General features: G+C 39.9%; 2 protein-coding genes across 2 annotated transcripts; one reads left to right on the plus strand and one right to left on the minus strand.

Moving 5' to 3' along the window:
* Window positions 1-252: 252 nt before the first annotated feature.
* On the minus strand, window positions 253-8,611 carry LOC137170705 (calcium-binding protein P-like). Its single transcript, XM_067574234.1, has 2 exons — window positions 8,472-8,611; window positions 253-4,465 (listed from the first exon to the last, which is right to left on the minus strand). The coding sequence occupies exon 2, from the start codon at window positions 4,456-4,458 to the stop codon at window positions 2,878-2,880; it is 1,581 nt and encodes a 526-aa protein (XP_067430335.1). The 5' UTR covers window positions 4,459-4,465; window positions 8,472-8,611; the 3' UTR covers window positions 253-2,877.
* Window positions 8,612-9,452: 841 nt separating this feature from the next.
* LOC137170706 (protein phosphatase PTC7 homolog) lies at window positions 9,453-19,055 on the plus strand. Its single transcript, XM_067574235.1, has 6 exons — window positions 9,453-9,973; window positions 11,619-11,798; window positions 13,183-13,381; window positions 15,178-15,301; window positions 15,421-15,550; window positions 16,259-19,055. Exons 1-6 carry the CDS (start codon window positions 9,772-9,774, stop codon window positions 16,315-16,317), a joined length of 894 nt encoding a protein of 297 aa, XP_067430336.1. The 5' UTR covers window positions 9,453-9,771; the 3' UTR covers window positions 16,318-19,055.
* Window positions 19,056-19,075: the final 20 nt, after the last annotated feature.

Consider the following 19,075-nt stretch of genomic DNA (forward strand, 5'->3'; position numbering starts at 1 on the left):
GAAATGTCATCTCAGAAAAACAAGCATTCAAGACATTATCAGTAGCGACAGAATAACAGAAAGTTGCCATCAAAATGGTGGCTGACATATAAACTGCAGGTAACTGCATTGGTAACGAAATGGAAGTAAATCTTTGGTTCACTCTCTTCATGCTATACTCTGGTATTATTCTAATATTTAATTAGTTTAAAGGCTATAATAAACAAGAATGCGTGATAGTGTTTGTGGGATAATGTAATTTAGGGGAAACCGTTATTTCTTTCACATATTTTATTTAGCACATACACATTCATGACAAACCATATTAAACCATGTTAGTCATATCAGTTGATGAGTACTAAAGCATTTACAATTGCAAATCAGAACCAGAAGACTGACACAGATTCATTCAGTATGAGCTCAATGACACAGTTACAGAATATCCAATCCTAAAGGGAAATAAGTGCACTTTACAGATATTCTACAGCCTATTTTGTATGAAAAAGTCAAACTGTAATTTGAAATGGAATAAAAACATTTTGCCAGAACCCTGGATGGAACATTAAAAACAGATTTACAAGGAGATTAAAAGATTAAAAGAGAAATGTGAAGTACAAGTGGCTGGATAAAAACAAAATAAAAGACCATCACTATAAAAGGGAGCATTGCAAGGATTTGGACAGTACTACAGTACAGTACTGACTTCTCATTTTGATTTTACATATACTTGCCAACAACTTCACAAAATACAGACTTTAAGGAGGAGTGCAGCAGTACTCTAGCAGTTTGAAATGAAGAACAATCATTTTTCTTAAATCCTGTAAAAATGGCATAATTGAGAGCATACAGTGTTTATTAATTAATACAGCCTGATAAAGGAAAAATCAGCTGAAATAATATCAAACACAAACTAATAAAGGAACTATAGTAATAAATACAATATATACTAACTAAAAAAATACAGCCGTCAAATAAAACATCTGAGTTAAAACATTACAAACAAATTTTCTACGTCATTACTCGAGAGGCACACACCATGACAGCCAGAGGAGGCTAGAGTTTGGGAAATACGGGTATTTACAAGCCCACCAACACCTATGACTGCAGATCTCATTGAGTTATGGGGAGATGCATTAAATGAGAGGAAGACGCAGATATATGGACCAGCTCACGACCAAGCAGCCTGGACAGGAAAATTAGAGTGTCTCTGCAAATTTAAAGAGTACGCCTGGAAATATAAAACCACAGTTGGCAAAAGCTATGGAATCAAATCTCCAAACCCAGACAGGAGTCTGAATGTAAAACACGACAGTGCAGCGACAGCAGAAGAAGTAAAAGTCATAAACCCTCCTTTGTATTCCATTCCATTTATAATTTCCACTTCTAGGAAATTCTAAGCCAGTGTTTCCAGTTAGTCAGTTTCACAGTTCAGAGCCAAGAAGAGAGAGTTTAAGATTAAAGCGTTGAATTGTTGTGGGCTTCCTCTGCTGAAAAAAAACAAAATCAAATCCCAGATTTCACCCAAAACAAATGCATCTATTGTTCTCAATGGCCGCAGGCAAAGGGGCAACACCATTACACCACTAATAACGTCATTTCCTGCACATCAAAGGACACGTGTTGATCGATGCCTCCATTCTGTCGAGGGCTATTACATGCAATCCAGGATTTTACAGGCAGCTGAACAACAAACGACATGTGAGTGTCATGTACCTGAGAAGGAGAAATTCTTTACTTTGAGGACTTCTTCAATCACATTTCGATTTCTGTCATACAAGTGTTTAACTGTATATTGTTGGATAGCAAACTATTTGTCCAGAGGGAAGCCCTCTATCGTTGAAGAGAAGTTTACATATTTGGTTGTCATGAGGTGATTAATAATGGTCATTAATAAAGGAATCTTTCAGGGTCATATCATCTTTCAAATAATAAACACCATTAGGGATAAATGTTTGCACCACAATGTGCAAATACCTTATCTTGTGGCCATTAAATCACCTTCCAGAGCCAAACATTAAACCAAATCACTCAAAATAGATGGTTCCCCACATAATCACAGATCCATTACCATAGTGACAAAGCCCATACACAAATTTATTTCTCCTTTCTCATTAATAGCTCATCTAAAAATGAGGTGAAAAGTCCCTTTTCCTCTTTAAGTGTCTTTGTGAGAGGCCCTTAAAAATAACAGGTGTCTGAAAACCGGCTGAAGGAATTATGTCTCATTTAGTTCCCATTACCAAACATTACATTACATTGCTCTGACAATCTAGAAATCTGCTTTAAAAGCCCACTTTTAATCAGTTCAGCTTCCTTGAAAGCTGAAAAACACTGAAAATTAAATCTCCTTTTGATTATCCAATTGGAAAATCAGCCTGTTGGATTGTTCTGTACTGATGGAAGTGTGGATGGATGATGTTATTATGTTAGTTGGATGTTTCTGGACATATATAAAACTCTTAGTGTAACATTCCTCTTTTACACAGTAGCAGATATATATTGTCATAATACATTGCCACAAAAACTGAAATAAAATACCCTGAATCTGTCTCTATGCATTCAGTGTTCAATGATGAGGAGTGAAAAAGTGCAAATAACAGAGGTGCAAAATAATTTCGCAGAAAAAAAGTAGTGCAGCTTATACAACATAAATCTGATGGTTTAACTGTAAAATCTAAAATGCTGCCTCTTAAAATGTATTCCTTCATTTACTATGTACACAAGCTAGTTTTCTCTGCTGATACTAAATGTCTAAACAAATATGACCCAAAGATCTTGTATGTATACATCTATTGTTTGTGTTATGGAGATAATATAGGTTAGTGCTATGCAGACGTGCAGATATAACAGAGGACATAGAATACATCCAGGGTGAGGTGAAAGGAGGGATGATTGTTCTCACTGGAGCAGGAGCATGCTGGACACAAGCATTAAGAGGGAGGAGAAAAACTGAATCATCCCGTAGCCCATAGGACTGCTGCGATTCGGCTGGGACTGTTGCTCAGCTTTTCGTTCCTGCAGAAAACGCTCAGAGTAGACCATGTACTTCTCAACACAGCGCCGGGCCTTCACTTGCTCAATTAGGGCTGGGTATCCAATCTCCTCGATGCTGACGGTGTCATCATCCTCTTTATCACCTCTACTCTGACTGTTAGGAGTAGGGGTTGTTGCCTGTTGTTGGCTGTTGCCCTGATCCTTCAAAAGGTCAGTACTGTTCATACAGCGATCCATGAATTTTTCATAAGACTCTGCCCGTGGTGGTGGCTTGTAAACATAATCACGGCCATAGTCCTTTTCATCTGTGGACTGGGAGCCGTAACGACGATACATGTAGTTGTTGTAGTAGTACTCCTCTTCAGGGTTGCGGAAAGTGAAATGTGGTCGAGGGAAGCGCCCTAATCCATACCCGACAGCCATTCCAGCCACAGCACCGACTCCTGCTGCCACCATGGCTTTCTTGGCAAAACCGGAAGACTTGGGTTTGTATCCCATACTCTCCACAGAACGAGAGAAAGGAGACCCTCCCATCCCATAACCACCATGTCCATAGCCTCCTCCACCATAGCGGGGACTGAGGATCTTATTGTTTGGGTTCCAGTTGGGGTAACCACCCGGGTAACCTCCTGCTGGATTCGCACCAGGCACACCCCAACCTGTATTTCCCGTATTTCCCCCTCTGACTGGATAACCACCTCCCGGATACTGGTTAGGGTACCCACCTGGATTGACACCTCCCCTGTTAGGATATCCTCCAGCAGCTGGGTACTGGTTAGGATATCCTCCTGCAGCTGGGTACTGGTTAGGATATCGTCCTGCAGCTGGGTACTGGTTAGGATATCGTCCTGCAGCTGGGTAGCCACCTGCTGCTGGGTAGCCACCTGCTGCTGGGTAGCCACCTGCTGCTGGGTAACCACCTGCTGCTGGGTAGCCACCTGCTGCTGGGTAGCCACCTGCTGCTGGGTAGCCACCTGCTGCTGGGTAGCCTCCAGCAGGTGGATTTTGATTTGGATAATTGCCTCTTCCTGCATTTTGGTTGGGATACCCTCCAGCAGCTGGATAACCACCCGCAGCTGGATAGCCACCTGCAGCTGGATAGCCACCTGCAGCTGGATAGCCACCTGCAGCTGGATAGCCACCTGCAGGGTTCTGGTTCTGGTTTGGATAAGCTGCAGGATTTACTCTACCAGGATTCTGGTTGGGGTTACTACCAACTCCTGGTTGACTGGCTGGGTTTTGTCTGGGATATCCTCCTGGATTTGTATTGCCTGTTCCTGGATGAGGGTAGCTTCCACCAGAAGGATAAGGGTTGGTATTTCTGTTGGAAGTGCTTCCTGGTTTTGATTGTGTCCCACCTCTGTTGCTGGAAGATGAAGTCCTCTTGCCGCTGCTGCTGCTGCCCCTTTTAGCCAATGTCAATTCAGCATTCAGAAGAGACATAATAAGAAGGGACACGAGAGCCGTCTCACACAACCTCCCCATGACTGCCCTAAAGACAAGTGCTCAAAGGTTATGATCATGAAAGAATCAAGTAACACAAAAACAAACATTGCTTTCACTCGTCTGTTTCCACAGTGGGCCTATTTTTTTGTATAGGATGACATTTTCATTTAATTTTCTTTTTTTTTTTTTTTCAAAATCATCAGCAAATATATATAATAAACCATATATATAATTCAAATAAGGCATTCCATGTTCAAAAAACAGAAGTTAGAAACTTTTCTAGTCCTACCCCCCCCCCCTTTTTTTTTTGCTTTAACAATGCACTTTCATGATTAATATGAAAACTCAACTATCCACCACCAGTGTCCATAATACTCATCTCTATCAAATCAAACAAAAAACAAGTCCATCCTGTATCCGTTCAAATATATTATCTTTAAAAAGTCTTTTAAATTTGATTAGCGTTCCACATGTTTTAATTTCTTCACTGCAGTTGTTCCATATATTAACTCCTTTGATTGTGACACAATAATATTTTGTCCTTAATTAATGCTTTTTCCTCTCAGGTCATGTTTACTTCCTCTCATTTGAAACAACCCTTGGACACTTTTAGGTAATTGTTTAGTTTTTTTACTCTGTATATGATTTGGGCAGTTTTGAAGTCAACCAGATCATTGAATTTTAGTGCTTTTAATTTAATAAAGAGTGGATTAGTTGGTTCTCTATAAGTAGTTTTGTTTACAATCCTTTATTCTGTTTGAGGTCCCTCACTAGTTCAAAGTCAATGTAACTCAACCACAGCAGAATGGTCTCTCCTTCTCTCCAGTCAACTGTGTGACAAATGCAATCCTTCAAGATCAGGCAAACAAGATGGTATTTTTCCTTGATGATGCTTGACGTTTGAACAATTTCAGTGTTCCAAATTAATGGATGTATTAGTCCAAACAATCCACAGCAGAAAAAAGTAATCATCAGATAGAATACTGTTTCGTGTTGCCGTTTTCTCATGACATGGATTGCCATTATACCCCTTTCTCTAGTGTTTTAAGCGCTTCTTTCATGGTGACTTGATTTGTGATTTAATTGACTTGTCTTGCTTGACGTTAAGCAGTGACTTGACTTGGCTTACTTGAGTCTAAACACAGTGACTTAGGACTTGCTTGAGCCTTTAAGGTTAAGACTTGAGACTTGCTTGTGACTTGCACATGTGTAACTCCCATTTCTGATATTTGTGAATGTGAACTACTTCCTCCCAAAGCCACAAACCAGAGACATGAGACTCAAATTTCTGATGCCATCTGCAATTAAGTCTGGGGCTGCTTCATAGACAATGAATGTGAAACTAATTTTGTAGTAATATTTAAATACCCAAGTAAGCTTTATTCTATAGTGACCTTTCATATCTGAAAAAGAAAATGTACCTGTATACTAGGGTTGGGCGATGTCTACAGAATTGGCATATGACGATGTCCACAGTGAAACATCATAATGGACGATGATATCGGGTGGGATAAATTACTGCATTTTGCTGTCATTTATGGTTGCGCTAAGTTTCTCTCCTCTCGTCTGTTTCACCACAAGTGGCACTGAGCGATCCTTGCATGTGTGAGTGTGTGTCCTCTGAGTGGAGCAGAGGGGAGACAGTGAACCACGTGAAGTACTTGAGGTGACGACAACTACAGTCGCTGCGTTACTGTAAGTGCAATAAAAGCTCTGTGAGTAAAAAGCCAATAAGAGTAATTTCATCCACGCAATAGATGGACAGACAATGGGGGGCTTTTAAAACACGATGTTATGATGGTAGAGGCTCAGTGGTTGATGACTGTCAGCCATTTATGATGGACGATGGCATTGCCCATCAGTCCAACCCTACCGTATACTCAGAACATCCCCCTGGGTGTTCTCAGTGTCATCTATAACATCTTTCTCAATTCATTGTTTTTGGAAAAGCTCCAGACATTATCAGATGACATCACAAATTTGAATTTTAGCAAAATAATTTTTGGATTTGGGAGAGATTTGTTCATGTTCACTAACATTTTGAACCATCTTAGAGCATGGGAATAATATGTATGAATTTCTAAATTGGCTGTAGTTTCCCTTTTGCCATAATGCAACATGTAAGACATTGTACTGATAAAATGTACAAAACTGTTTTTGCTTCTATTGATGTCTATTGAAATAATCTGAATGAGAAAAAAATAAATATATTCTGGTAAAGTATTCTGTTTGAGCTCTTATTGGGTTGATTAGCTTCAGACCCACATTATAATTTAATATGGCTGTTTATTGGTTCATTAATTCTGAAACTTTAAGGATAACACTGTAAAAATGGTGAATTACTTTGTAAAGCAAGTAGTGAAAGGTAATTTTATGATACATTATTAAACATCTTGAAACCTCATACACCTCAAATGGGGATCTGCATTGAATGGATTGTAAAATGGCAATAGAAAAATGTATATAATGATTCAGTGTAAAAGAAGTTGATATAATGGTACTTTTACACACACCTTCTGGTTTTTGTACATTCAGAACCCCATACATTAATGTGAAATGTCTGTACATATATTGGGGAGTTGCTTGCAATTACTGTAAAATAATGTTCATATGAAGTAAACCCCATACATTTATGGGAAAAGCCTGTAAATATATTGGAGAGCTGCTTGTACTTACTGTCAAATAATGTTTATATAAAGTTAACCTCATACATTAATGGGGAAATGTATGTAGATATATTGGAAAGTTGCTTTTAAATACTATCAAATAATGTTTATAGAAACTAAACCTAATACATTCATGGGAAAAGCCTATAAATATATTGGAGAGTTGATTATAATAGCTGTCAAAAAGTGTTTATATAATGCATACCCCATACATTTATGGGAAAACCTGTAAATATACTGGAAAGTTGATTTTAATTACTGTCAAATAATGTTCATATAATCTATACCCCATACATTTATGGGAAAAGCCTGTAAATATACTGGAGAGTTGCTTGTAATTACTGTCAAATAATGTTTATATAAAGTAATGATTATTAAAATGATGTTTTTTGAAACTATTATCACATGATCTTATTTTTTGTACAGTGTAAAACCAACATTTACCAGGGATTTATTGTAAATAGATTGGATAATCACATAAAATAAAAGCCTAAAGCTCTCAAGATACCATTAATGGGTGTTAAAGGAGAGTAATTTGAATGTATTTTTTGTGTTTTACATCCAGAAATCTGTATTTTGAGGGGGAGTTCTTGTGGATGGATTGAATAATCCTATGAATTTACCAAAGATTACTGTATGAAAACAGTCTTCATTTAAATTTGGTAATTTTAAGGTATTTCTGCAGTCTTTTTCATTTTTAATGCAGATTTATCCATTCATTTAACATTCTAGCAATGTTTTAAAATTAGATTTTATTTTTATTTTACAATGGTTGGACTGTAAAAATGCAGACAATGTCCAAAGTAATTATCCATATTTTTAAAATAAATCTCTGTCGAATAACTAAAAGTTTTTTACTGTTATTTGACGGTAAGTGTTTGGCAACTTTTGCTGCCAGACTTTTTACCATTTTTTTACGATTTTTTTTTTACAGTGCAGCCCTGTATGATTGCAGAGACGGGCAGATGATCACTTGTGTCAATTATTTTTCATAATGATCAACGTGAGCTACAATGGATTATTATGTACCCATTTATATTATTCTATGGGGCATATAGCAGGACATAACCTCATTGAATATTTGATTTTAATTAAATTTCAATGATTCCAGCAGAGCATAATTTCATAATTTGGATAGTGAAAAAAACAAATACATATTCAAGCCTTAAGGACTGTAAGCAAATGATAAAATACACGTTTTTCTTGTTAATACATTGGGTAACGTTAATGTTAACGAACCAGTGCAGCACTGTCACCCTTGCTGGCCATTAGCCCAGATGGTTCACCACGATAATCACGTATAACGGGAATGAAGCCGCTCTCAATGACGCTACACACAAACAACTTTATAATCATAATATTAAGTATAACTGAATTATTTCTTACCGTGAATTGACGGTTTATCTGTGCGCTTCGACGTTAACTCAATAATATTGCGTTGTTGTCCTGTCGCTTCCTCACAGCCCCGTCTCTAGGCTTAGGGATCTGGGTCTGGCCTGGACGGGGTGTGCTCGTTTTTATGCACAGCAAGTACCCGCTTGAGGGGAAATAGAGGTGGGGAAACTGCAGTGACTCCGCATTCTGCTGGCCATTACGTAAAAGGCGTAAAATAATAAAAACAAAAGAGTTATATTTTTTCAGAAAACCTTCGTGTTTGCCCTTAATGAGCAGACAACATATAATGATTTTTACTTAGCTTAGGTGAACTAGAACTAGCCTGATGAGCCTTATTGTATGAGTTCTAGTGGGTTTTTAACTATGACTTGTGGAGGACTCAAATATAAAGGGCACCTGATACATTAAATGTGCCCCCACTTCGCAATGTTTTTCTCCCATTAAGTGCACCCTATAGGACACCTTTTTTCATTTAAAGGGCGCCCAATTCTGCACTTCAGTATGTTAGACTTAGGGGAATGCTTTTTTTCACTAGAAGAGCATCCATACAGAAGCTCCAGCTCACCCCATTACCACATCATAGGGCACTGCATTACATCCTCTTCATTTAAAGGGCACATCATATTTTCTTGTTTTTGAGGGTTCTTTACATCACATTTTCTTCCACTGAAAGGACACCATGAGGACTCTTCATTCCAGATTGTCACATATAGAGATACTCTATAGGACATGTCATCCTGATCCCACCAGTGACTATGACATTAATACAATAAAAATGTACCATATTATTTCTAACCACACGTTTACGACCAACGGCTGTCTGTCGGATGCTCCGGTTATTAAAACAAGTGCACATCTGACGCCTACGCAACGTCTTAATGTACCCAGCGACGTAACTGCTGTGACTCTCTCTCATTGGATGATACTGGCTACCCGTGACGTCAGGATTGTAAACCGTTAAACGCCCCGTATGTACTTCCAGCTTTCTGTCCGATACAGAGAGGAAACATGTCGGGAAGCCGTGAGCCCAGCGGAGGAACCGCGTTCATGAAACCCACAGCTGGAACATAGACGGACGTTATATTGTCAAGACGTTGGCGTTTTATTCGAGTTTAGAGCAACGTCTGGAGTTACGTTACTATTTCACGGAAGCGGGGTTGAATGGACGGGTAGAAACTAGTCAGCCGGGGGCTTGAAGAAGAAGTAGCCGAGTAGGCAGGCACCCGGGTCGGGTAAAGAGGGAGAGAGAGACGGGGGCTTAAATCAAGACGGGGCTGGTCCTTGCTGGGGGATGTTATCCGTACTGTCTTATGGCAGACTGGTAGCCAGGGCTGTCCTGGGCGGACTCTCTCAGACGGACGGTCGTGACTACAGCCTGGTCTCCGCCAGTTATGGCTTCGGGAAAGATTTTCGCAAGGGGATCCTGAAGAAAGGGATGTGCTACGGGGACGATGCTTGCTTCATAGCGCGGCACAGGAGCGCGGATGTACTGGGTAAGCTCTCTCTAGCATATAAAACAGTATAACTGTGCTCCGGGTGACCTTCAGTGATCTGCCCTTACACGTGTGGATGAAAACACAGCAGCCCCCACCCCTTCTTCCCCAACTTTCCCCCCTTTTGCAACCGTGATATCCGCTATCTTAAACTAACTTGAAGCCCCGTAGATGCTTGCAGAGGATACACTGAAGCTGCAGTCACGTCATGCTATGCATAAAGTGCATTATGTGATGTCAGAGGGTGGTTTTGAGGTGAAACACTAAATGACCTTTCACCTACATGAGCTGCAGCTGGCGAATACGCAGCGGCGCCGCAAGATATGAAACGCATCAAAATAGGAGATATAGATGAGCTCAATTAAAGGTGGAAGGTGTTGAAAACGCTCATATTACAACGTCTCAGAGTGAACACGGCAATGTCTTGCAAAGGTCAATATGGTTGAGCAAGGAGGCAGCCATATTGCTAATAGCTTAGCTGAGCGCAGAGCTTTGTCCTCGCCGCCCAGCTGACAGGAGGGTAAACACAGCTAAAGCTTTTACAAACCACGTGGCGTGGTCGACACATTCACATTGTGTTTTTTAAATGGCTTTTCAAGCCTTGTGCAGTCTTGAATGTTAAGGGAAATGATCTGCAGTAAAAGAAAAAAAAAAAAGCCAGTTCTAAGTAATTATCCCCCTTCCCCCACGGCTTCACGTGTTACACATGGCAAGAGGAAGTCTGTAGTAAACTCCTCATAGTGGATGCCATAACAGTTTAATGGAAACATAACTTCTTACTTTTACTAACAGTAATGGATGCTGAGGCGAAATTTCCGGTGATTTCCAGGGTGTGTTTTGTGTTCTCAGTGTCTTGTTTGTGGTGGAGGGAAAACTGAAACTAATACATGAGTCTGAGCGTGTAATCCTGTTTTCCTCACAGGGCAACAGGGCATGGAAACACTGTTTGACATGAATGTTTTCACTTACCATGCACAGCTCTGTTATTTCTGTTTTTCAAAAGAAATGACAGTCAAATGAGTGATCAGTGAATTAGAGGAGAAACATTCGTGTGAGCTCACTGACAGAGTACATAGCCACAAATGCAGTCATTTACCATAAAATAACTGTGTGCTTTGAAGATAAATGTTATTACCATTATACACATTTTCTCCTTATTCTAGAGCTCTGAAGTTCTAGACATCCCCACTTTTTTTTAAAGTCCAAAAGCATTTGTTTTGGTTTTGGATGTTGGATGATGATTAATCTGAGGACTGTATGCTCTTGCCACTTTCTCTATTGCTTTTGAGCTTTATGTTATGCAGATATCCAGTAATCTAATATCATCCTGGTGAATTCTGACATATCAGCTACCTAGTTACATTTATTTTGCTCCAACTTAGTCTATTATTTGATTTAATATTTTTAAAAAGCAAAAACAAAAACAAAAGGAAACCAAACACAATGAAACAGACCATTGCAGAGAAAGTGTTTCAAGGGATGGCAGAAACAAGGCTGATTAATAATTCAACAATGCATCTGAAAAAATGTTCAGTACTTAATGGTTGTTTTTATGTCAGTTCAGCGTAATCTCTTTTGTTTGGGGGATAGACAATACCAAAACAACAATTAAACTAGGACTTGTACTCCCATTTTTGTTTATCAGGTGTAGCAGATGGCGTAGGCGGCTGGCGTGACTATGGCGTCGACCCGTCTCAGTTCTCCGCCACCTTGATGAGAACGTGTGAGCGACTGGTGAAGGAGGGACGCTTCACTCCCAGTAATCCAGTGGGAATCCTGACCACTGGCTACTATGAGCTCTTACAGAACAAAGTTCCCCTGCTAGGTGAGTACACGCTGACTTAAAACCCCCACACAGGTGATACTTAATGGTACACACAGAGTCACTGGTGGAGTGAGTCATGCATCCTATGTGAACCGCCATAATCTTAGAATAAATAACATAGCCGCAGGATGAGTCAGACTGTGAGCTGTGGCCTTGCTTAGGGAGATGCAGAAGAATGTGAACTACTTGCAGAAAAGTGCACAAATGGATGAAAGAATATGTGTGACAATTCTGCATTTAATTTTTCTTGCACGGTAAAACTGTAAACATTGATTCATTAAAGCGAGAGAGGTTGGTTATGATTAAATAAGGCTTAGACCTGGATCCGGCTGAGTGATGTAATACAAGTGAGGTAACCAAACCATCTTGTTCAGGCTGTTGAGACTCAGTGACCTCGAATTTTGCTTTTACGCATGGTGAACGTTTTGCTCCATACCAGAGCTCCAAAAGGTCAAGAATTCATCCGTAACTGACACTGCAGGATGGCTGAAGAGATTTTAAAAGCAAAGACATGTCAAACATGTGACCAAGGTCACATTTCTTCTGAGACTCGGTAACCCTCACCCACAGCCAGAGCAGACACTTAATGTTTACCTCCTCCCCCCATGTCACGTTTGTCAAATGGTCTATTTTTATTTTAGAAAGCTGTGACAAGGTATGTGCTTGACCTTCCCCGCTCAAGGTTACTTGGACTGGCTCCCAAAGCTGCAACCACTGGGGATCTAGGACATGACCCTTGTGTTTGCTTTTTTCCCTCTCTTGGTGCGAGGACAATTGCGGATTACATAATAATGTCAGTTTAACTCACAATGGAAGCATCAAATTCCACATGGAAGATGCACAAAAACGTAGTGGTACTGGTCGGGCAGCATTCTGCCTCTCCACTGAGTGAAATTAAACACAAACTCAGCCTGTGCTCCTTTTCTCCTATCTGTACGGGAGTACTGTACTACTTTTGATAGTCGATTAATTGTTTTTGGTTATTTTGCAAGAAAAAAATGCCAATCTCTGGTTTCAGTCTCTCAAATGACTATGATATAATATATATGAATACTTTCTGGTTTCTTTAGTATTCACTGATGGTAAACTGAGTATCTTTGGGTTGTGGACTGTTGGTTGGGACAAAAGAGGACATTTGAGGATGTCACCTTCAGTTGTGGGAAACAGTGATTGACATTTTTCACCATTTTCTGACATTTTATAGACCAAACCACTAGTTGATTACCATATTTGAGAAATCAACATTAATAGAAAAGATGAATCAATAATGAAAGTAATTGTTAGTTGCAGCCCAATATGTTTGCATTTCCACTTTGTCCTCTCATCAAACTCTACCCTCTACATATTTACATATAACTTCATTGTTTTCTTGCTCTGTTTATAGGGAGCAGCACAGCCTGTATTGTGGTTCTGGATCGACGGAGTCACCAGCTACACACGTGTAACCTTGGTGACTCGGGCTTCCTGGTGGTTCGGGGAGGAGAGGTGGTTCATCGCTCAGACGAGCAACAGCATTATTTCAACACACCCTTCCAGCTGTCCATCGCTCCACCAGGAGCTGAAGGGGTGGTGCTCAGTGACAGGTTAGTGCTCCCACCTTCCTGTATTTCTAATTGCATAAAAGTGACAAATGCTAAGCTATTAAATCAACTCACTGGATATAAAACCTGCCTCATCCTCTCATGTGAACAGCAAATGTAGTTACAGTTGGAACTTTCGGACAGTGTTTGCAGATAAAACAAGACCTGCTTTGGTTTCACACCTCACAATATGTGCAGGTGTAAACAGGTTTGCTGGCCACACTAGGCTATGCCTCTGCAGCCACCTTAACTACTTGATCAATTCTTATATCACTTGCATGGAAAATCATCTCATTTCCAGTTCATTGTTTTGTTTATATTTCAGTGATTTTTAAAGGTGGTCGTGTCATCTTTTTTTTTTATTATCATCAGAACCTAATAAAATATTTCACTCATCAGCATGTGAACATATGAACATCAGGAAAAGAAGCTGGTGGATTTACAGGATCACTTCAATAATTGAAAATTTTGGTTTTTTTTATTTGTATGGTAACAGAAATTATGGTACATTTCTGTTCACCTCTCAAAGAATCTTTGAAAGTTGCATGATGTCCGTCTCATCATGTATCTTAATCTTATCATTTTTGTACAGAGAAACTACAGTTTTTTTCCTCAAATTTTATGTTTTTACTGCACGCAGACAGCTGCAGAGACTAAATATGCACTGCATAGTATCATGAATTTTGGATGTGAGTTGAAGAAGTTGCATCACCAATTAAAAGTAACATGGTATACATGGAATTACATGAGTTGGGGATGATTTTGCCCTTGCTGATCATTTAAACTCTGACTTTGTATAGTAAAGGCTGGGAATTGAATTGGTTTGGGTGAGCAGATGTGGAGAGGGTTTCCGTCAAAGAATCAGGACAGGAGAGAGGCTCCTCAGCTCAGGGGATTTAGTGAATACAGTCAACATACAATACATATGCCATGGTAGGACACTTAAAAGGTTGTGTGTGTGTGTGTGTGTGTGTGTGTGTGGTCTACAAAAGAGAAATAACAATATATACAAGAATAACATAAGAGTATTTAAGAGCCGATTAAAGCAAAAATGATAAAATACCTTCAATTCTAAACAAGCCTAAAGAACTTACATTCTAGTCATTCTCGGCCAACGGTAGGCAAACGCAAAAGTGTCAAGAATTTGCTTCTCTGTCACATGACGTCGGCGCTTGTTAACGCAGCTAGGCAGGCTTTCTCACACTTTGCAAGGTGTCTGTCAGAAGGATAGGTAGCATTTCAGGTGTCTCACAGAACAAAATGTCTCCCAATTAATATTTCAAGCACAAGACACACAAGGCACAAACATGCACACAGGCTTTCCAGGCCATTCAGATAAATGCCACAATTTGACTGTGACAATGGCAGCCTGATTAACAAAGGCTAAACCTTTTCTAATCCATTAATGAGGTCTAATCTTTAATTCTTTTTTTTTTTTCCCACGTAAACCCTGTTGACCTGCTAAACATTCCTCTTCAAGGTGCCTTTATGACACAGTGGTGTATCACTTAAAAATAAAAACCCTCGAGACGAAGCAGGAACATAAGGTTAAAGGCTCCCAGGAAATAAATTCAGGTCTTAGGCTTGACGCCAGCAAGCCTCTCTGTGTCTGGAAAGGACAGGTTACTTTCGAGTCAGCTTTCAGATTAGCTGCCCACACTGCGTCCACCCTCGAGATTTGGCAGAGTGACATCTGACCTGCTTTACTCCATACTGGAAACTATTGACAGCGACCCAGAAGCAGCATGCTCCTGTTTCACATGTGACTGATCTTGCCATGTCCCCCTTTTTTCCTCTAGTCCTGAAGCAGCTGACAGCTCCTCCTTTGACGTGCAGCTTGGTGACATCATCCTGACTGCAACCGACGGCCTCTTTGACAACATGCCGGACTACATGATTCTTCAGGAGCTCAAAAAACTCAAGGTGTCACTTCTTATGTCAGCTTATTCATACATCCTCACATGTGTGTCCATACGTCATACATATATTTAGATAAATGTTATGTTTTTCACATTTTAATGCTTTATTTTTGCTCATTTCAGACTACCAACTATGACAGCATCCTGCAGACTGCACAGAGCATTGCAAAGCAAGCTCACGACCTTGCCTATGATCCCAACTATATGTCCCCTTTTGCACAGTTTGCCTGTGACAATGGCCTGAATGTAAGAGGTGAGTAGGTTCTTCAGATTTGTACCTTTCAACACACAATGCTTTTTTATAGTACATGTAATTCAGATGTTATTAAATGTCTTTATTGATATTTAAAATACACAATTAAGAGGATACATATTGCAAACAGTCCAGGCAGGAAAGTAACTGGCCAAGCATTTGGTTTTTATGGGCGGACCCACACCCACATTTAAGACTTTTAAAAGGACACCTACATGTTCTGTTTGTGGTTGTTGTCCGCCACCACAACAACCACGACACATTCAGCTGAAAGTCACAACATAACACGGTCACACCTGTTTCGGTGACCATGTTTATTGGCAACTTTCAGCTGAGTGTGTCGTGGTCGCTCGTAGTGACAGCAGCTGGCTCCTAAAAGCCTTATCAATTTTACTTAAGTCAATCAATCAATGTTTATTATCTACGCCAACCGTTTACGTAACTTAAACTGTGCTCAGCAAGAAACATTCACCTCTTGAGGTCTCAGATTTTGATCCCCAGGGCCCACCTATAACACAGGGACTGATTGCAAATATTCATCACCTTAGACTGCATTTACCTACACCTAGTTTATCTCTTTGTCCAGACCAAAGCAAAATAAAACAGGAACTGCCTATGACTCCAAAATGTCTCACCCAGGCCTACTTTACATGAACTGGTGATCAGGTTTAACATGGTTCTTCACACTCTCTCTGTCTTGTTCTGCAGGAGGGAAGCCAGACGATATCACGGTGCTGCTGTCCATTGTGGCTGAATATACAGACTAAAAAAAGCATGTGTGAGAGAGTGTGTGTGTGTGCGCTTCTCTGGGGCTGATCCTTCCTTTCCGTCTGCCTGAGTCTTCCACCTGCAGTCCTCCCGAAATGCACTGCGTCCTGTGGGCTGACAGGGGAAGCCCACCAACACGACACACACTCCTCACTGCCGGGGCCTGGCGTTCACCCGTGTACATTTTGTTTTCTTCCTCTTGTTTTTGTTTTGGTGCTTGAACGGTTGAGGGGAAGCAGGCAGCTAGGACATTCTTTCATGTTGATCATGACGCAGGAGGAGATGAGTACAGCGGGCTGGGGGAATGCCTTTCAGTCTCCCATGTCTCATTGCGTGGCATCAACACTTCTTAGGAGGTGTGACTAAGAGACGGTTTGGTTTGACTGAACATGAATGAGGCTGAGGGCCTTTAAAATCTGGTTTCTCTCGTGTATAAAAAGGTAGTATTGTAAGAGGAGTAAGCCATGGTTTGGGATTCTCTTGAGCGTAGTGATAGTTGACTATTGAACCTGGCTATCTGTCTCTGTTGTTCCACTTGTTAATCTGTATCATGTTGTAAAAGTGTTTTGAAGAAAGCATATAAACGGGCTGAGGAAACTGATGTTAGGAATAGACGTGTGTTATTGGAGAAAGAGATGTAAGAGTTGGATTTGGGAATGTGAACAATGGAAGAACTAACTGGTAATTTGCTTAGAGAAATCTGTAGAGAAACACTTATTAGAGCCAACATGTGAAGGTTAATCAGGTTTTGTCTCTTGGCTGAGGGATCTGTCTGTGCACACATCCAGATAAGTTGTAAATATATTTGTTTTCTAGGTCTACGTCCTGGCCTTTTTCTGTTGTCTTTGCTTTGGTTGTTTAAAGCAAAGAAATATAACGTTAACTATCGCAGAAGATGTACACATGCATTCATAAATATATTTTCTTGTATAGATGTCAATCTTGAAGTGAGCTTTATCAATCCCACACTTCCACTCGCTGAAACGAACAAGACATTTGCTGAAGATAGACGGCCGCAGCAGTTGTGTGGTAGGAAAGACATTAAAAAAAAAAATGTGTGCGTGTGTGAGTTGTATACATGTGAGAAGTCGTAATTTGAACATGTGTTGTATTTAATGTTAATATTTGTTATCTCACAAAGCTAAAGCTAGCATCTGGTAATGCTTACAATTTGCAATGATAGGTCAGGTGTGAATTTAAAGGAAGAGATGTATTTTTTTAACGTTACTTGGTTTTAAAGGTGAAGTTTGAAGTGTCTGCTGACATGAAATGTGTGTGATGGATGACAAAAAGATCCAGCTATCTTAACAAGAATCAGGTGTGTGTGCGTGTGTGTGTCAGATTTATTTTTATCTGTCTCTCAGTTCCTTATTTCCCCTTTACATTTGTTTGCTGCTTCTCTTTTGTAATGTGTGTGTGTGTGTGTGTGTATGACTTGACATGATTTATATGAACATGGTCACCATGATTGTAAAAGGGTGCATGTAAATGTGTGTGCTGGATTTAATCAAACGACATTAATCAAAGACATTGATAATACTGTTCTGCTCAAGATAGTGTCTAACATCTCGCTCCAGTGGTTCAGAAAGTGTCTTTACAGTTTAAAAGCAGGTGCACCAAAGACACATTTTCTTTGTGTATGTCATTATACTTTTTTTTTGTCACAAACATCATGCAGCAATACTGTAAATTCCTCGTGCTCTGAATCTTTGTGTGATAGCAGGAAGTGTGTGTGGAAATGTTCAGAAGAACATTAAAATGTTGGGGGGGGGGGGGTTTGCCTATAGTTGTTTGATCCGAACAAAAGTTGTGATGTATGTGACTGGTTATCTGTAACAAAAGTATAAGACAGGTTTATGAAACCAAAGAAGGAAAGCCATATATAAATACATGATTAGGGCACTGCTTTGTAAGCCCTGATGTAAACATAACATTGTGTTGGTGGAGACCAATATTGTCACTTTGTTGTTCATCTAACAATCATGGTAGAAATTGTACGACTGTTGCCATAATTGAATCCACTAGTCCTGCATGTTTCTTTTATTAGAAAGCAGGGTGCTACAAACAATTCATATGTGATGGCAGGAGTACAACGCTTGAAAAAGTTTGTCTCCTGCAACGACCACGTTTTGCATTAATTCAAATTTTACGACATGGATGAGACCATTATTTGGGTATTACCTGTCCTGTCTGTACTGTCTTTTTTTGCATGATTTCTGTCTTATCTATTGGCGATCTTACAAAGTTAACTTCACACAGTTGTAGTCTGTTTCTGTTTATGAATGGTTTGTGTATAAAGGCTCTGAGCTTGTATTTACTTCAAAGATAGCCCTATATTTGACAGAAAGATGTAACTCATATGCAGGAGGAGGGGGGTGGTGAGATAGGTAATGGTGCTGTGAACTTACAGTGTGGGGGTGGAGCACAGTTTCAGCCTTAACAAATAGATAGACCTGTAATCAAGAGGCCTTTCCTGTCATTGCAAGCTTGTCTCGTCCATGTTGCCCAGTGTTTGATGTAAACCAAGTCTGCCCCCATCTTTCTCTCCTGTAAAGCATTTCTCAAAGGTGCTTCTGCAGTCTGTATGGTATGATTGTCCTATTTCCAGCAAGCGATGTTTGTGCGTGTGAAAGATACACCTATGTCTACAGTGTAACAATGCAGGTCTAATTTATGTAAATATGTTTTAAAATATGTACAATATTTAAATAAAGAATCTAGTATTTATACAAAATCAGTTTGAGTGGTTTCATGATG

This window comes from Thunnus thynnus, chromosome 19 (assembly GCF_963924715.1).
Source record: "Thunnus thynnus chromosome 19, fThuThy2.1, whole genome shotgun sequence".
In the NCBI taxonomy this organism is placed as follows: domain Eukaryota; kingdom Metazoa; phylum Chordata; class Actinopteri; order Scombriformes; family Scombridae; genus Thunnus; species Thunnus thynnus.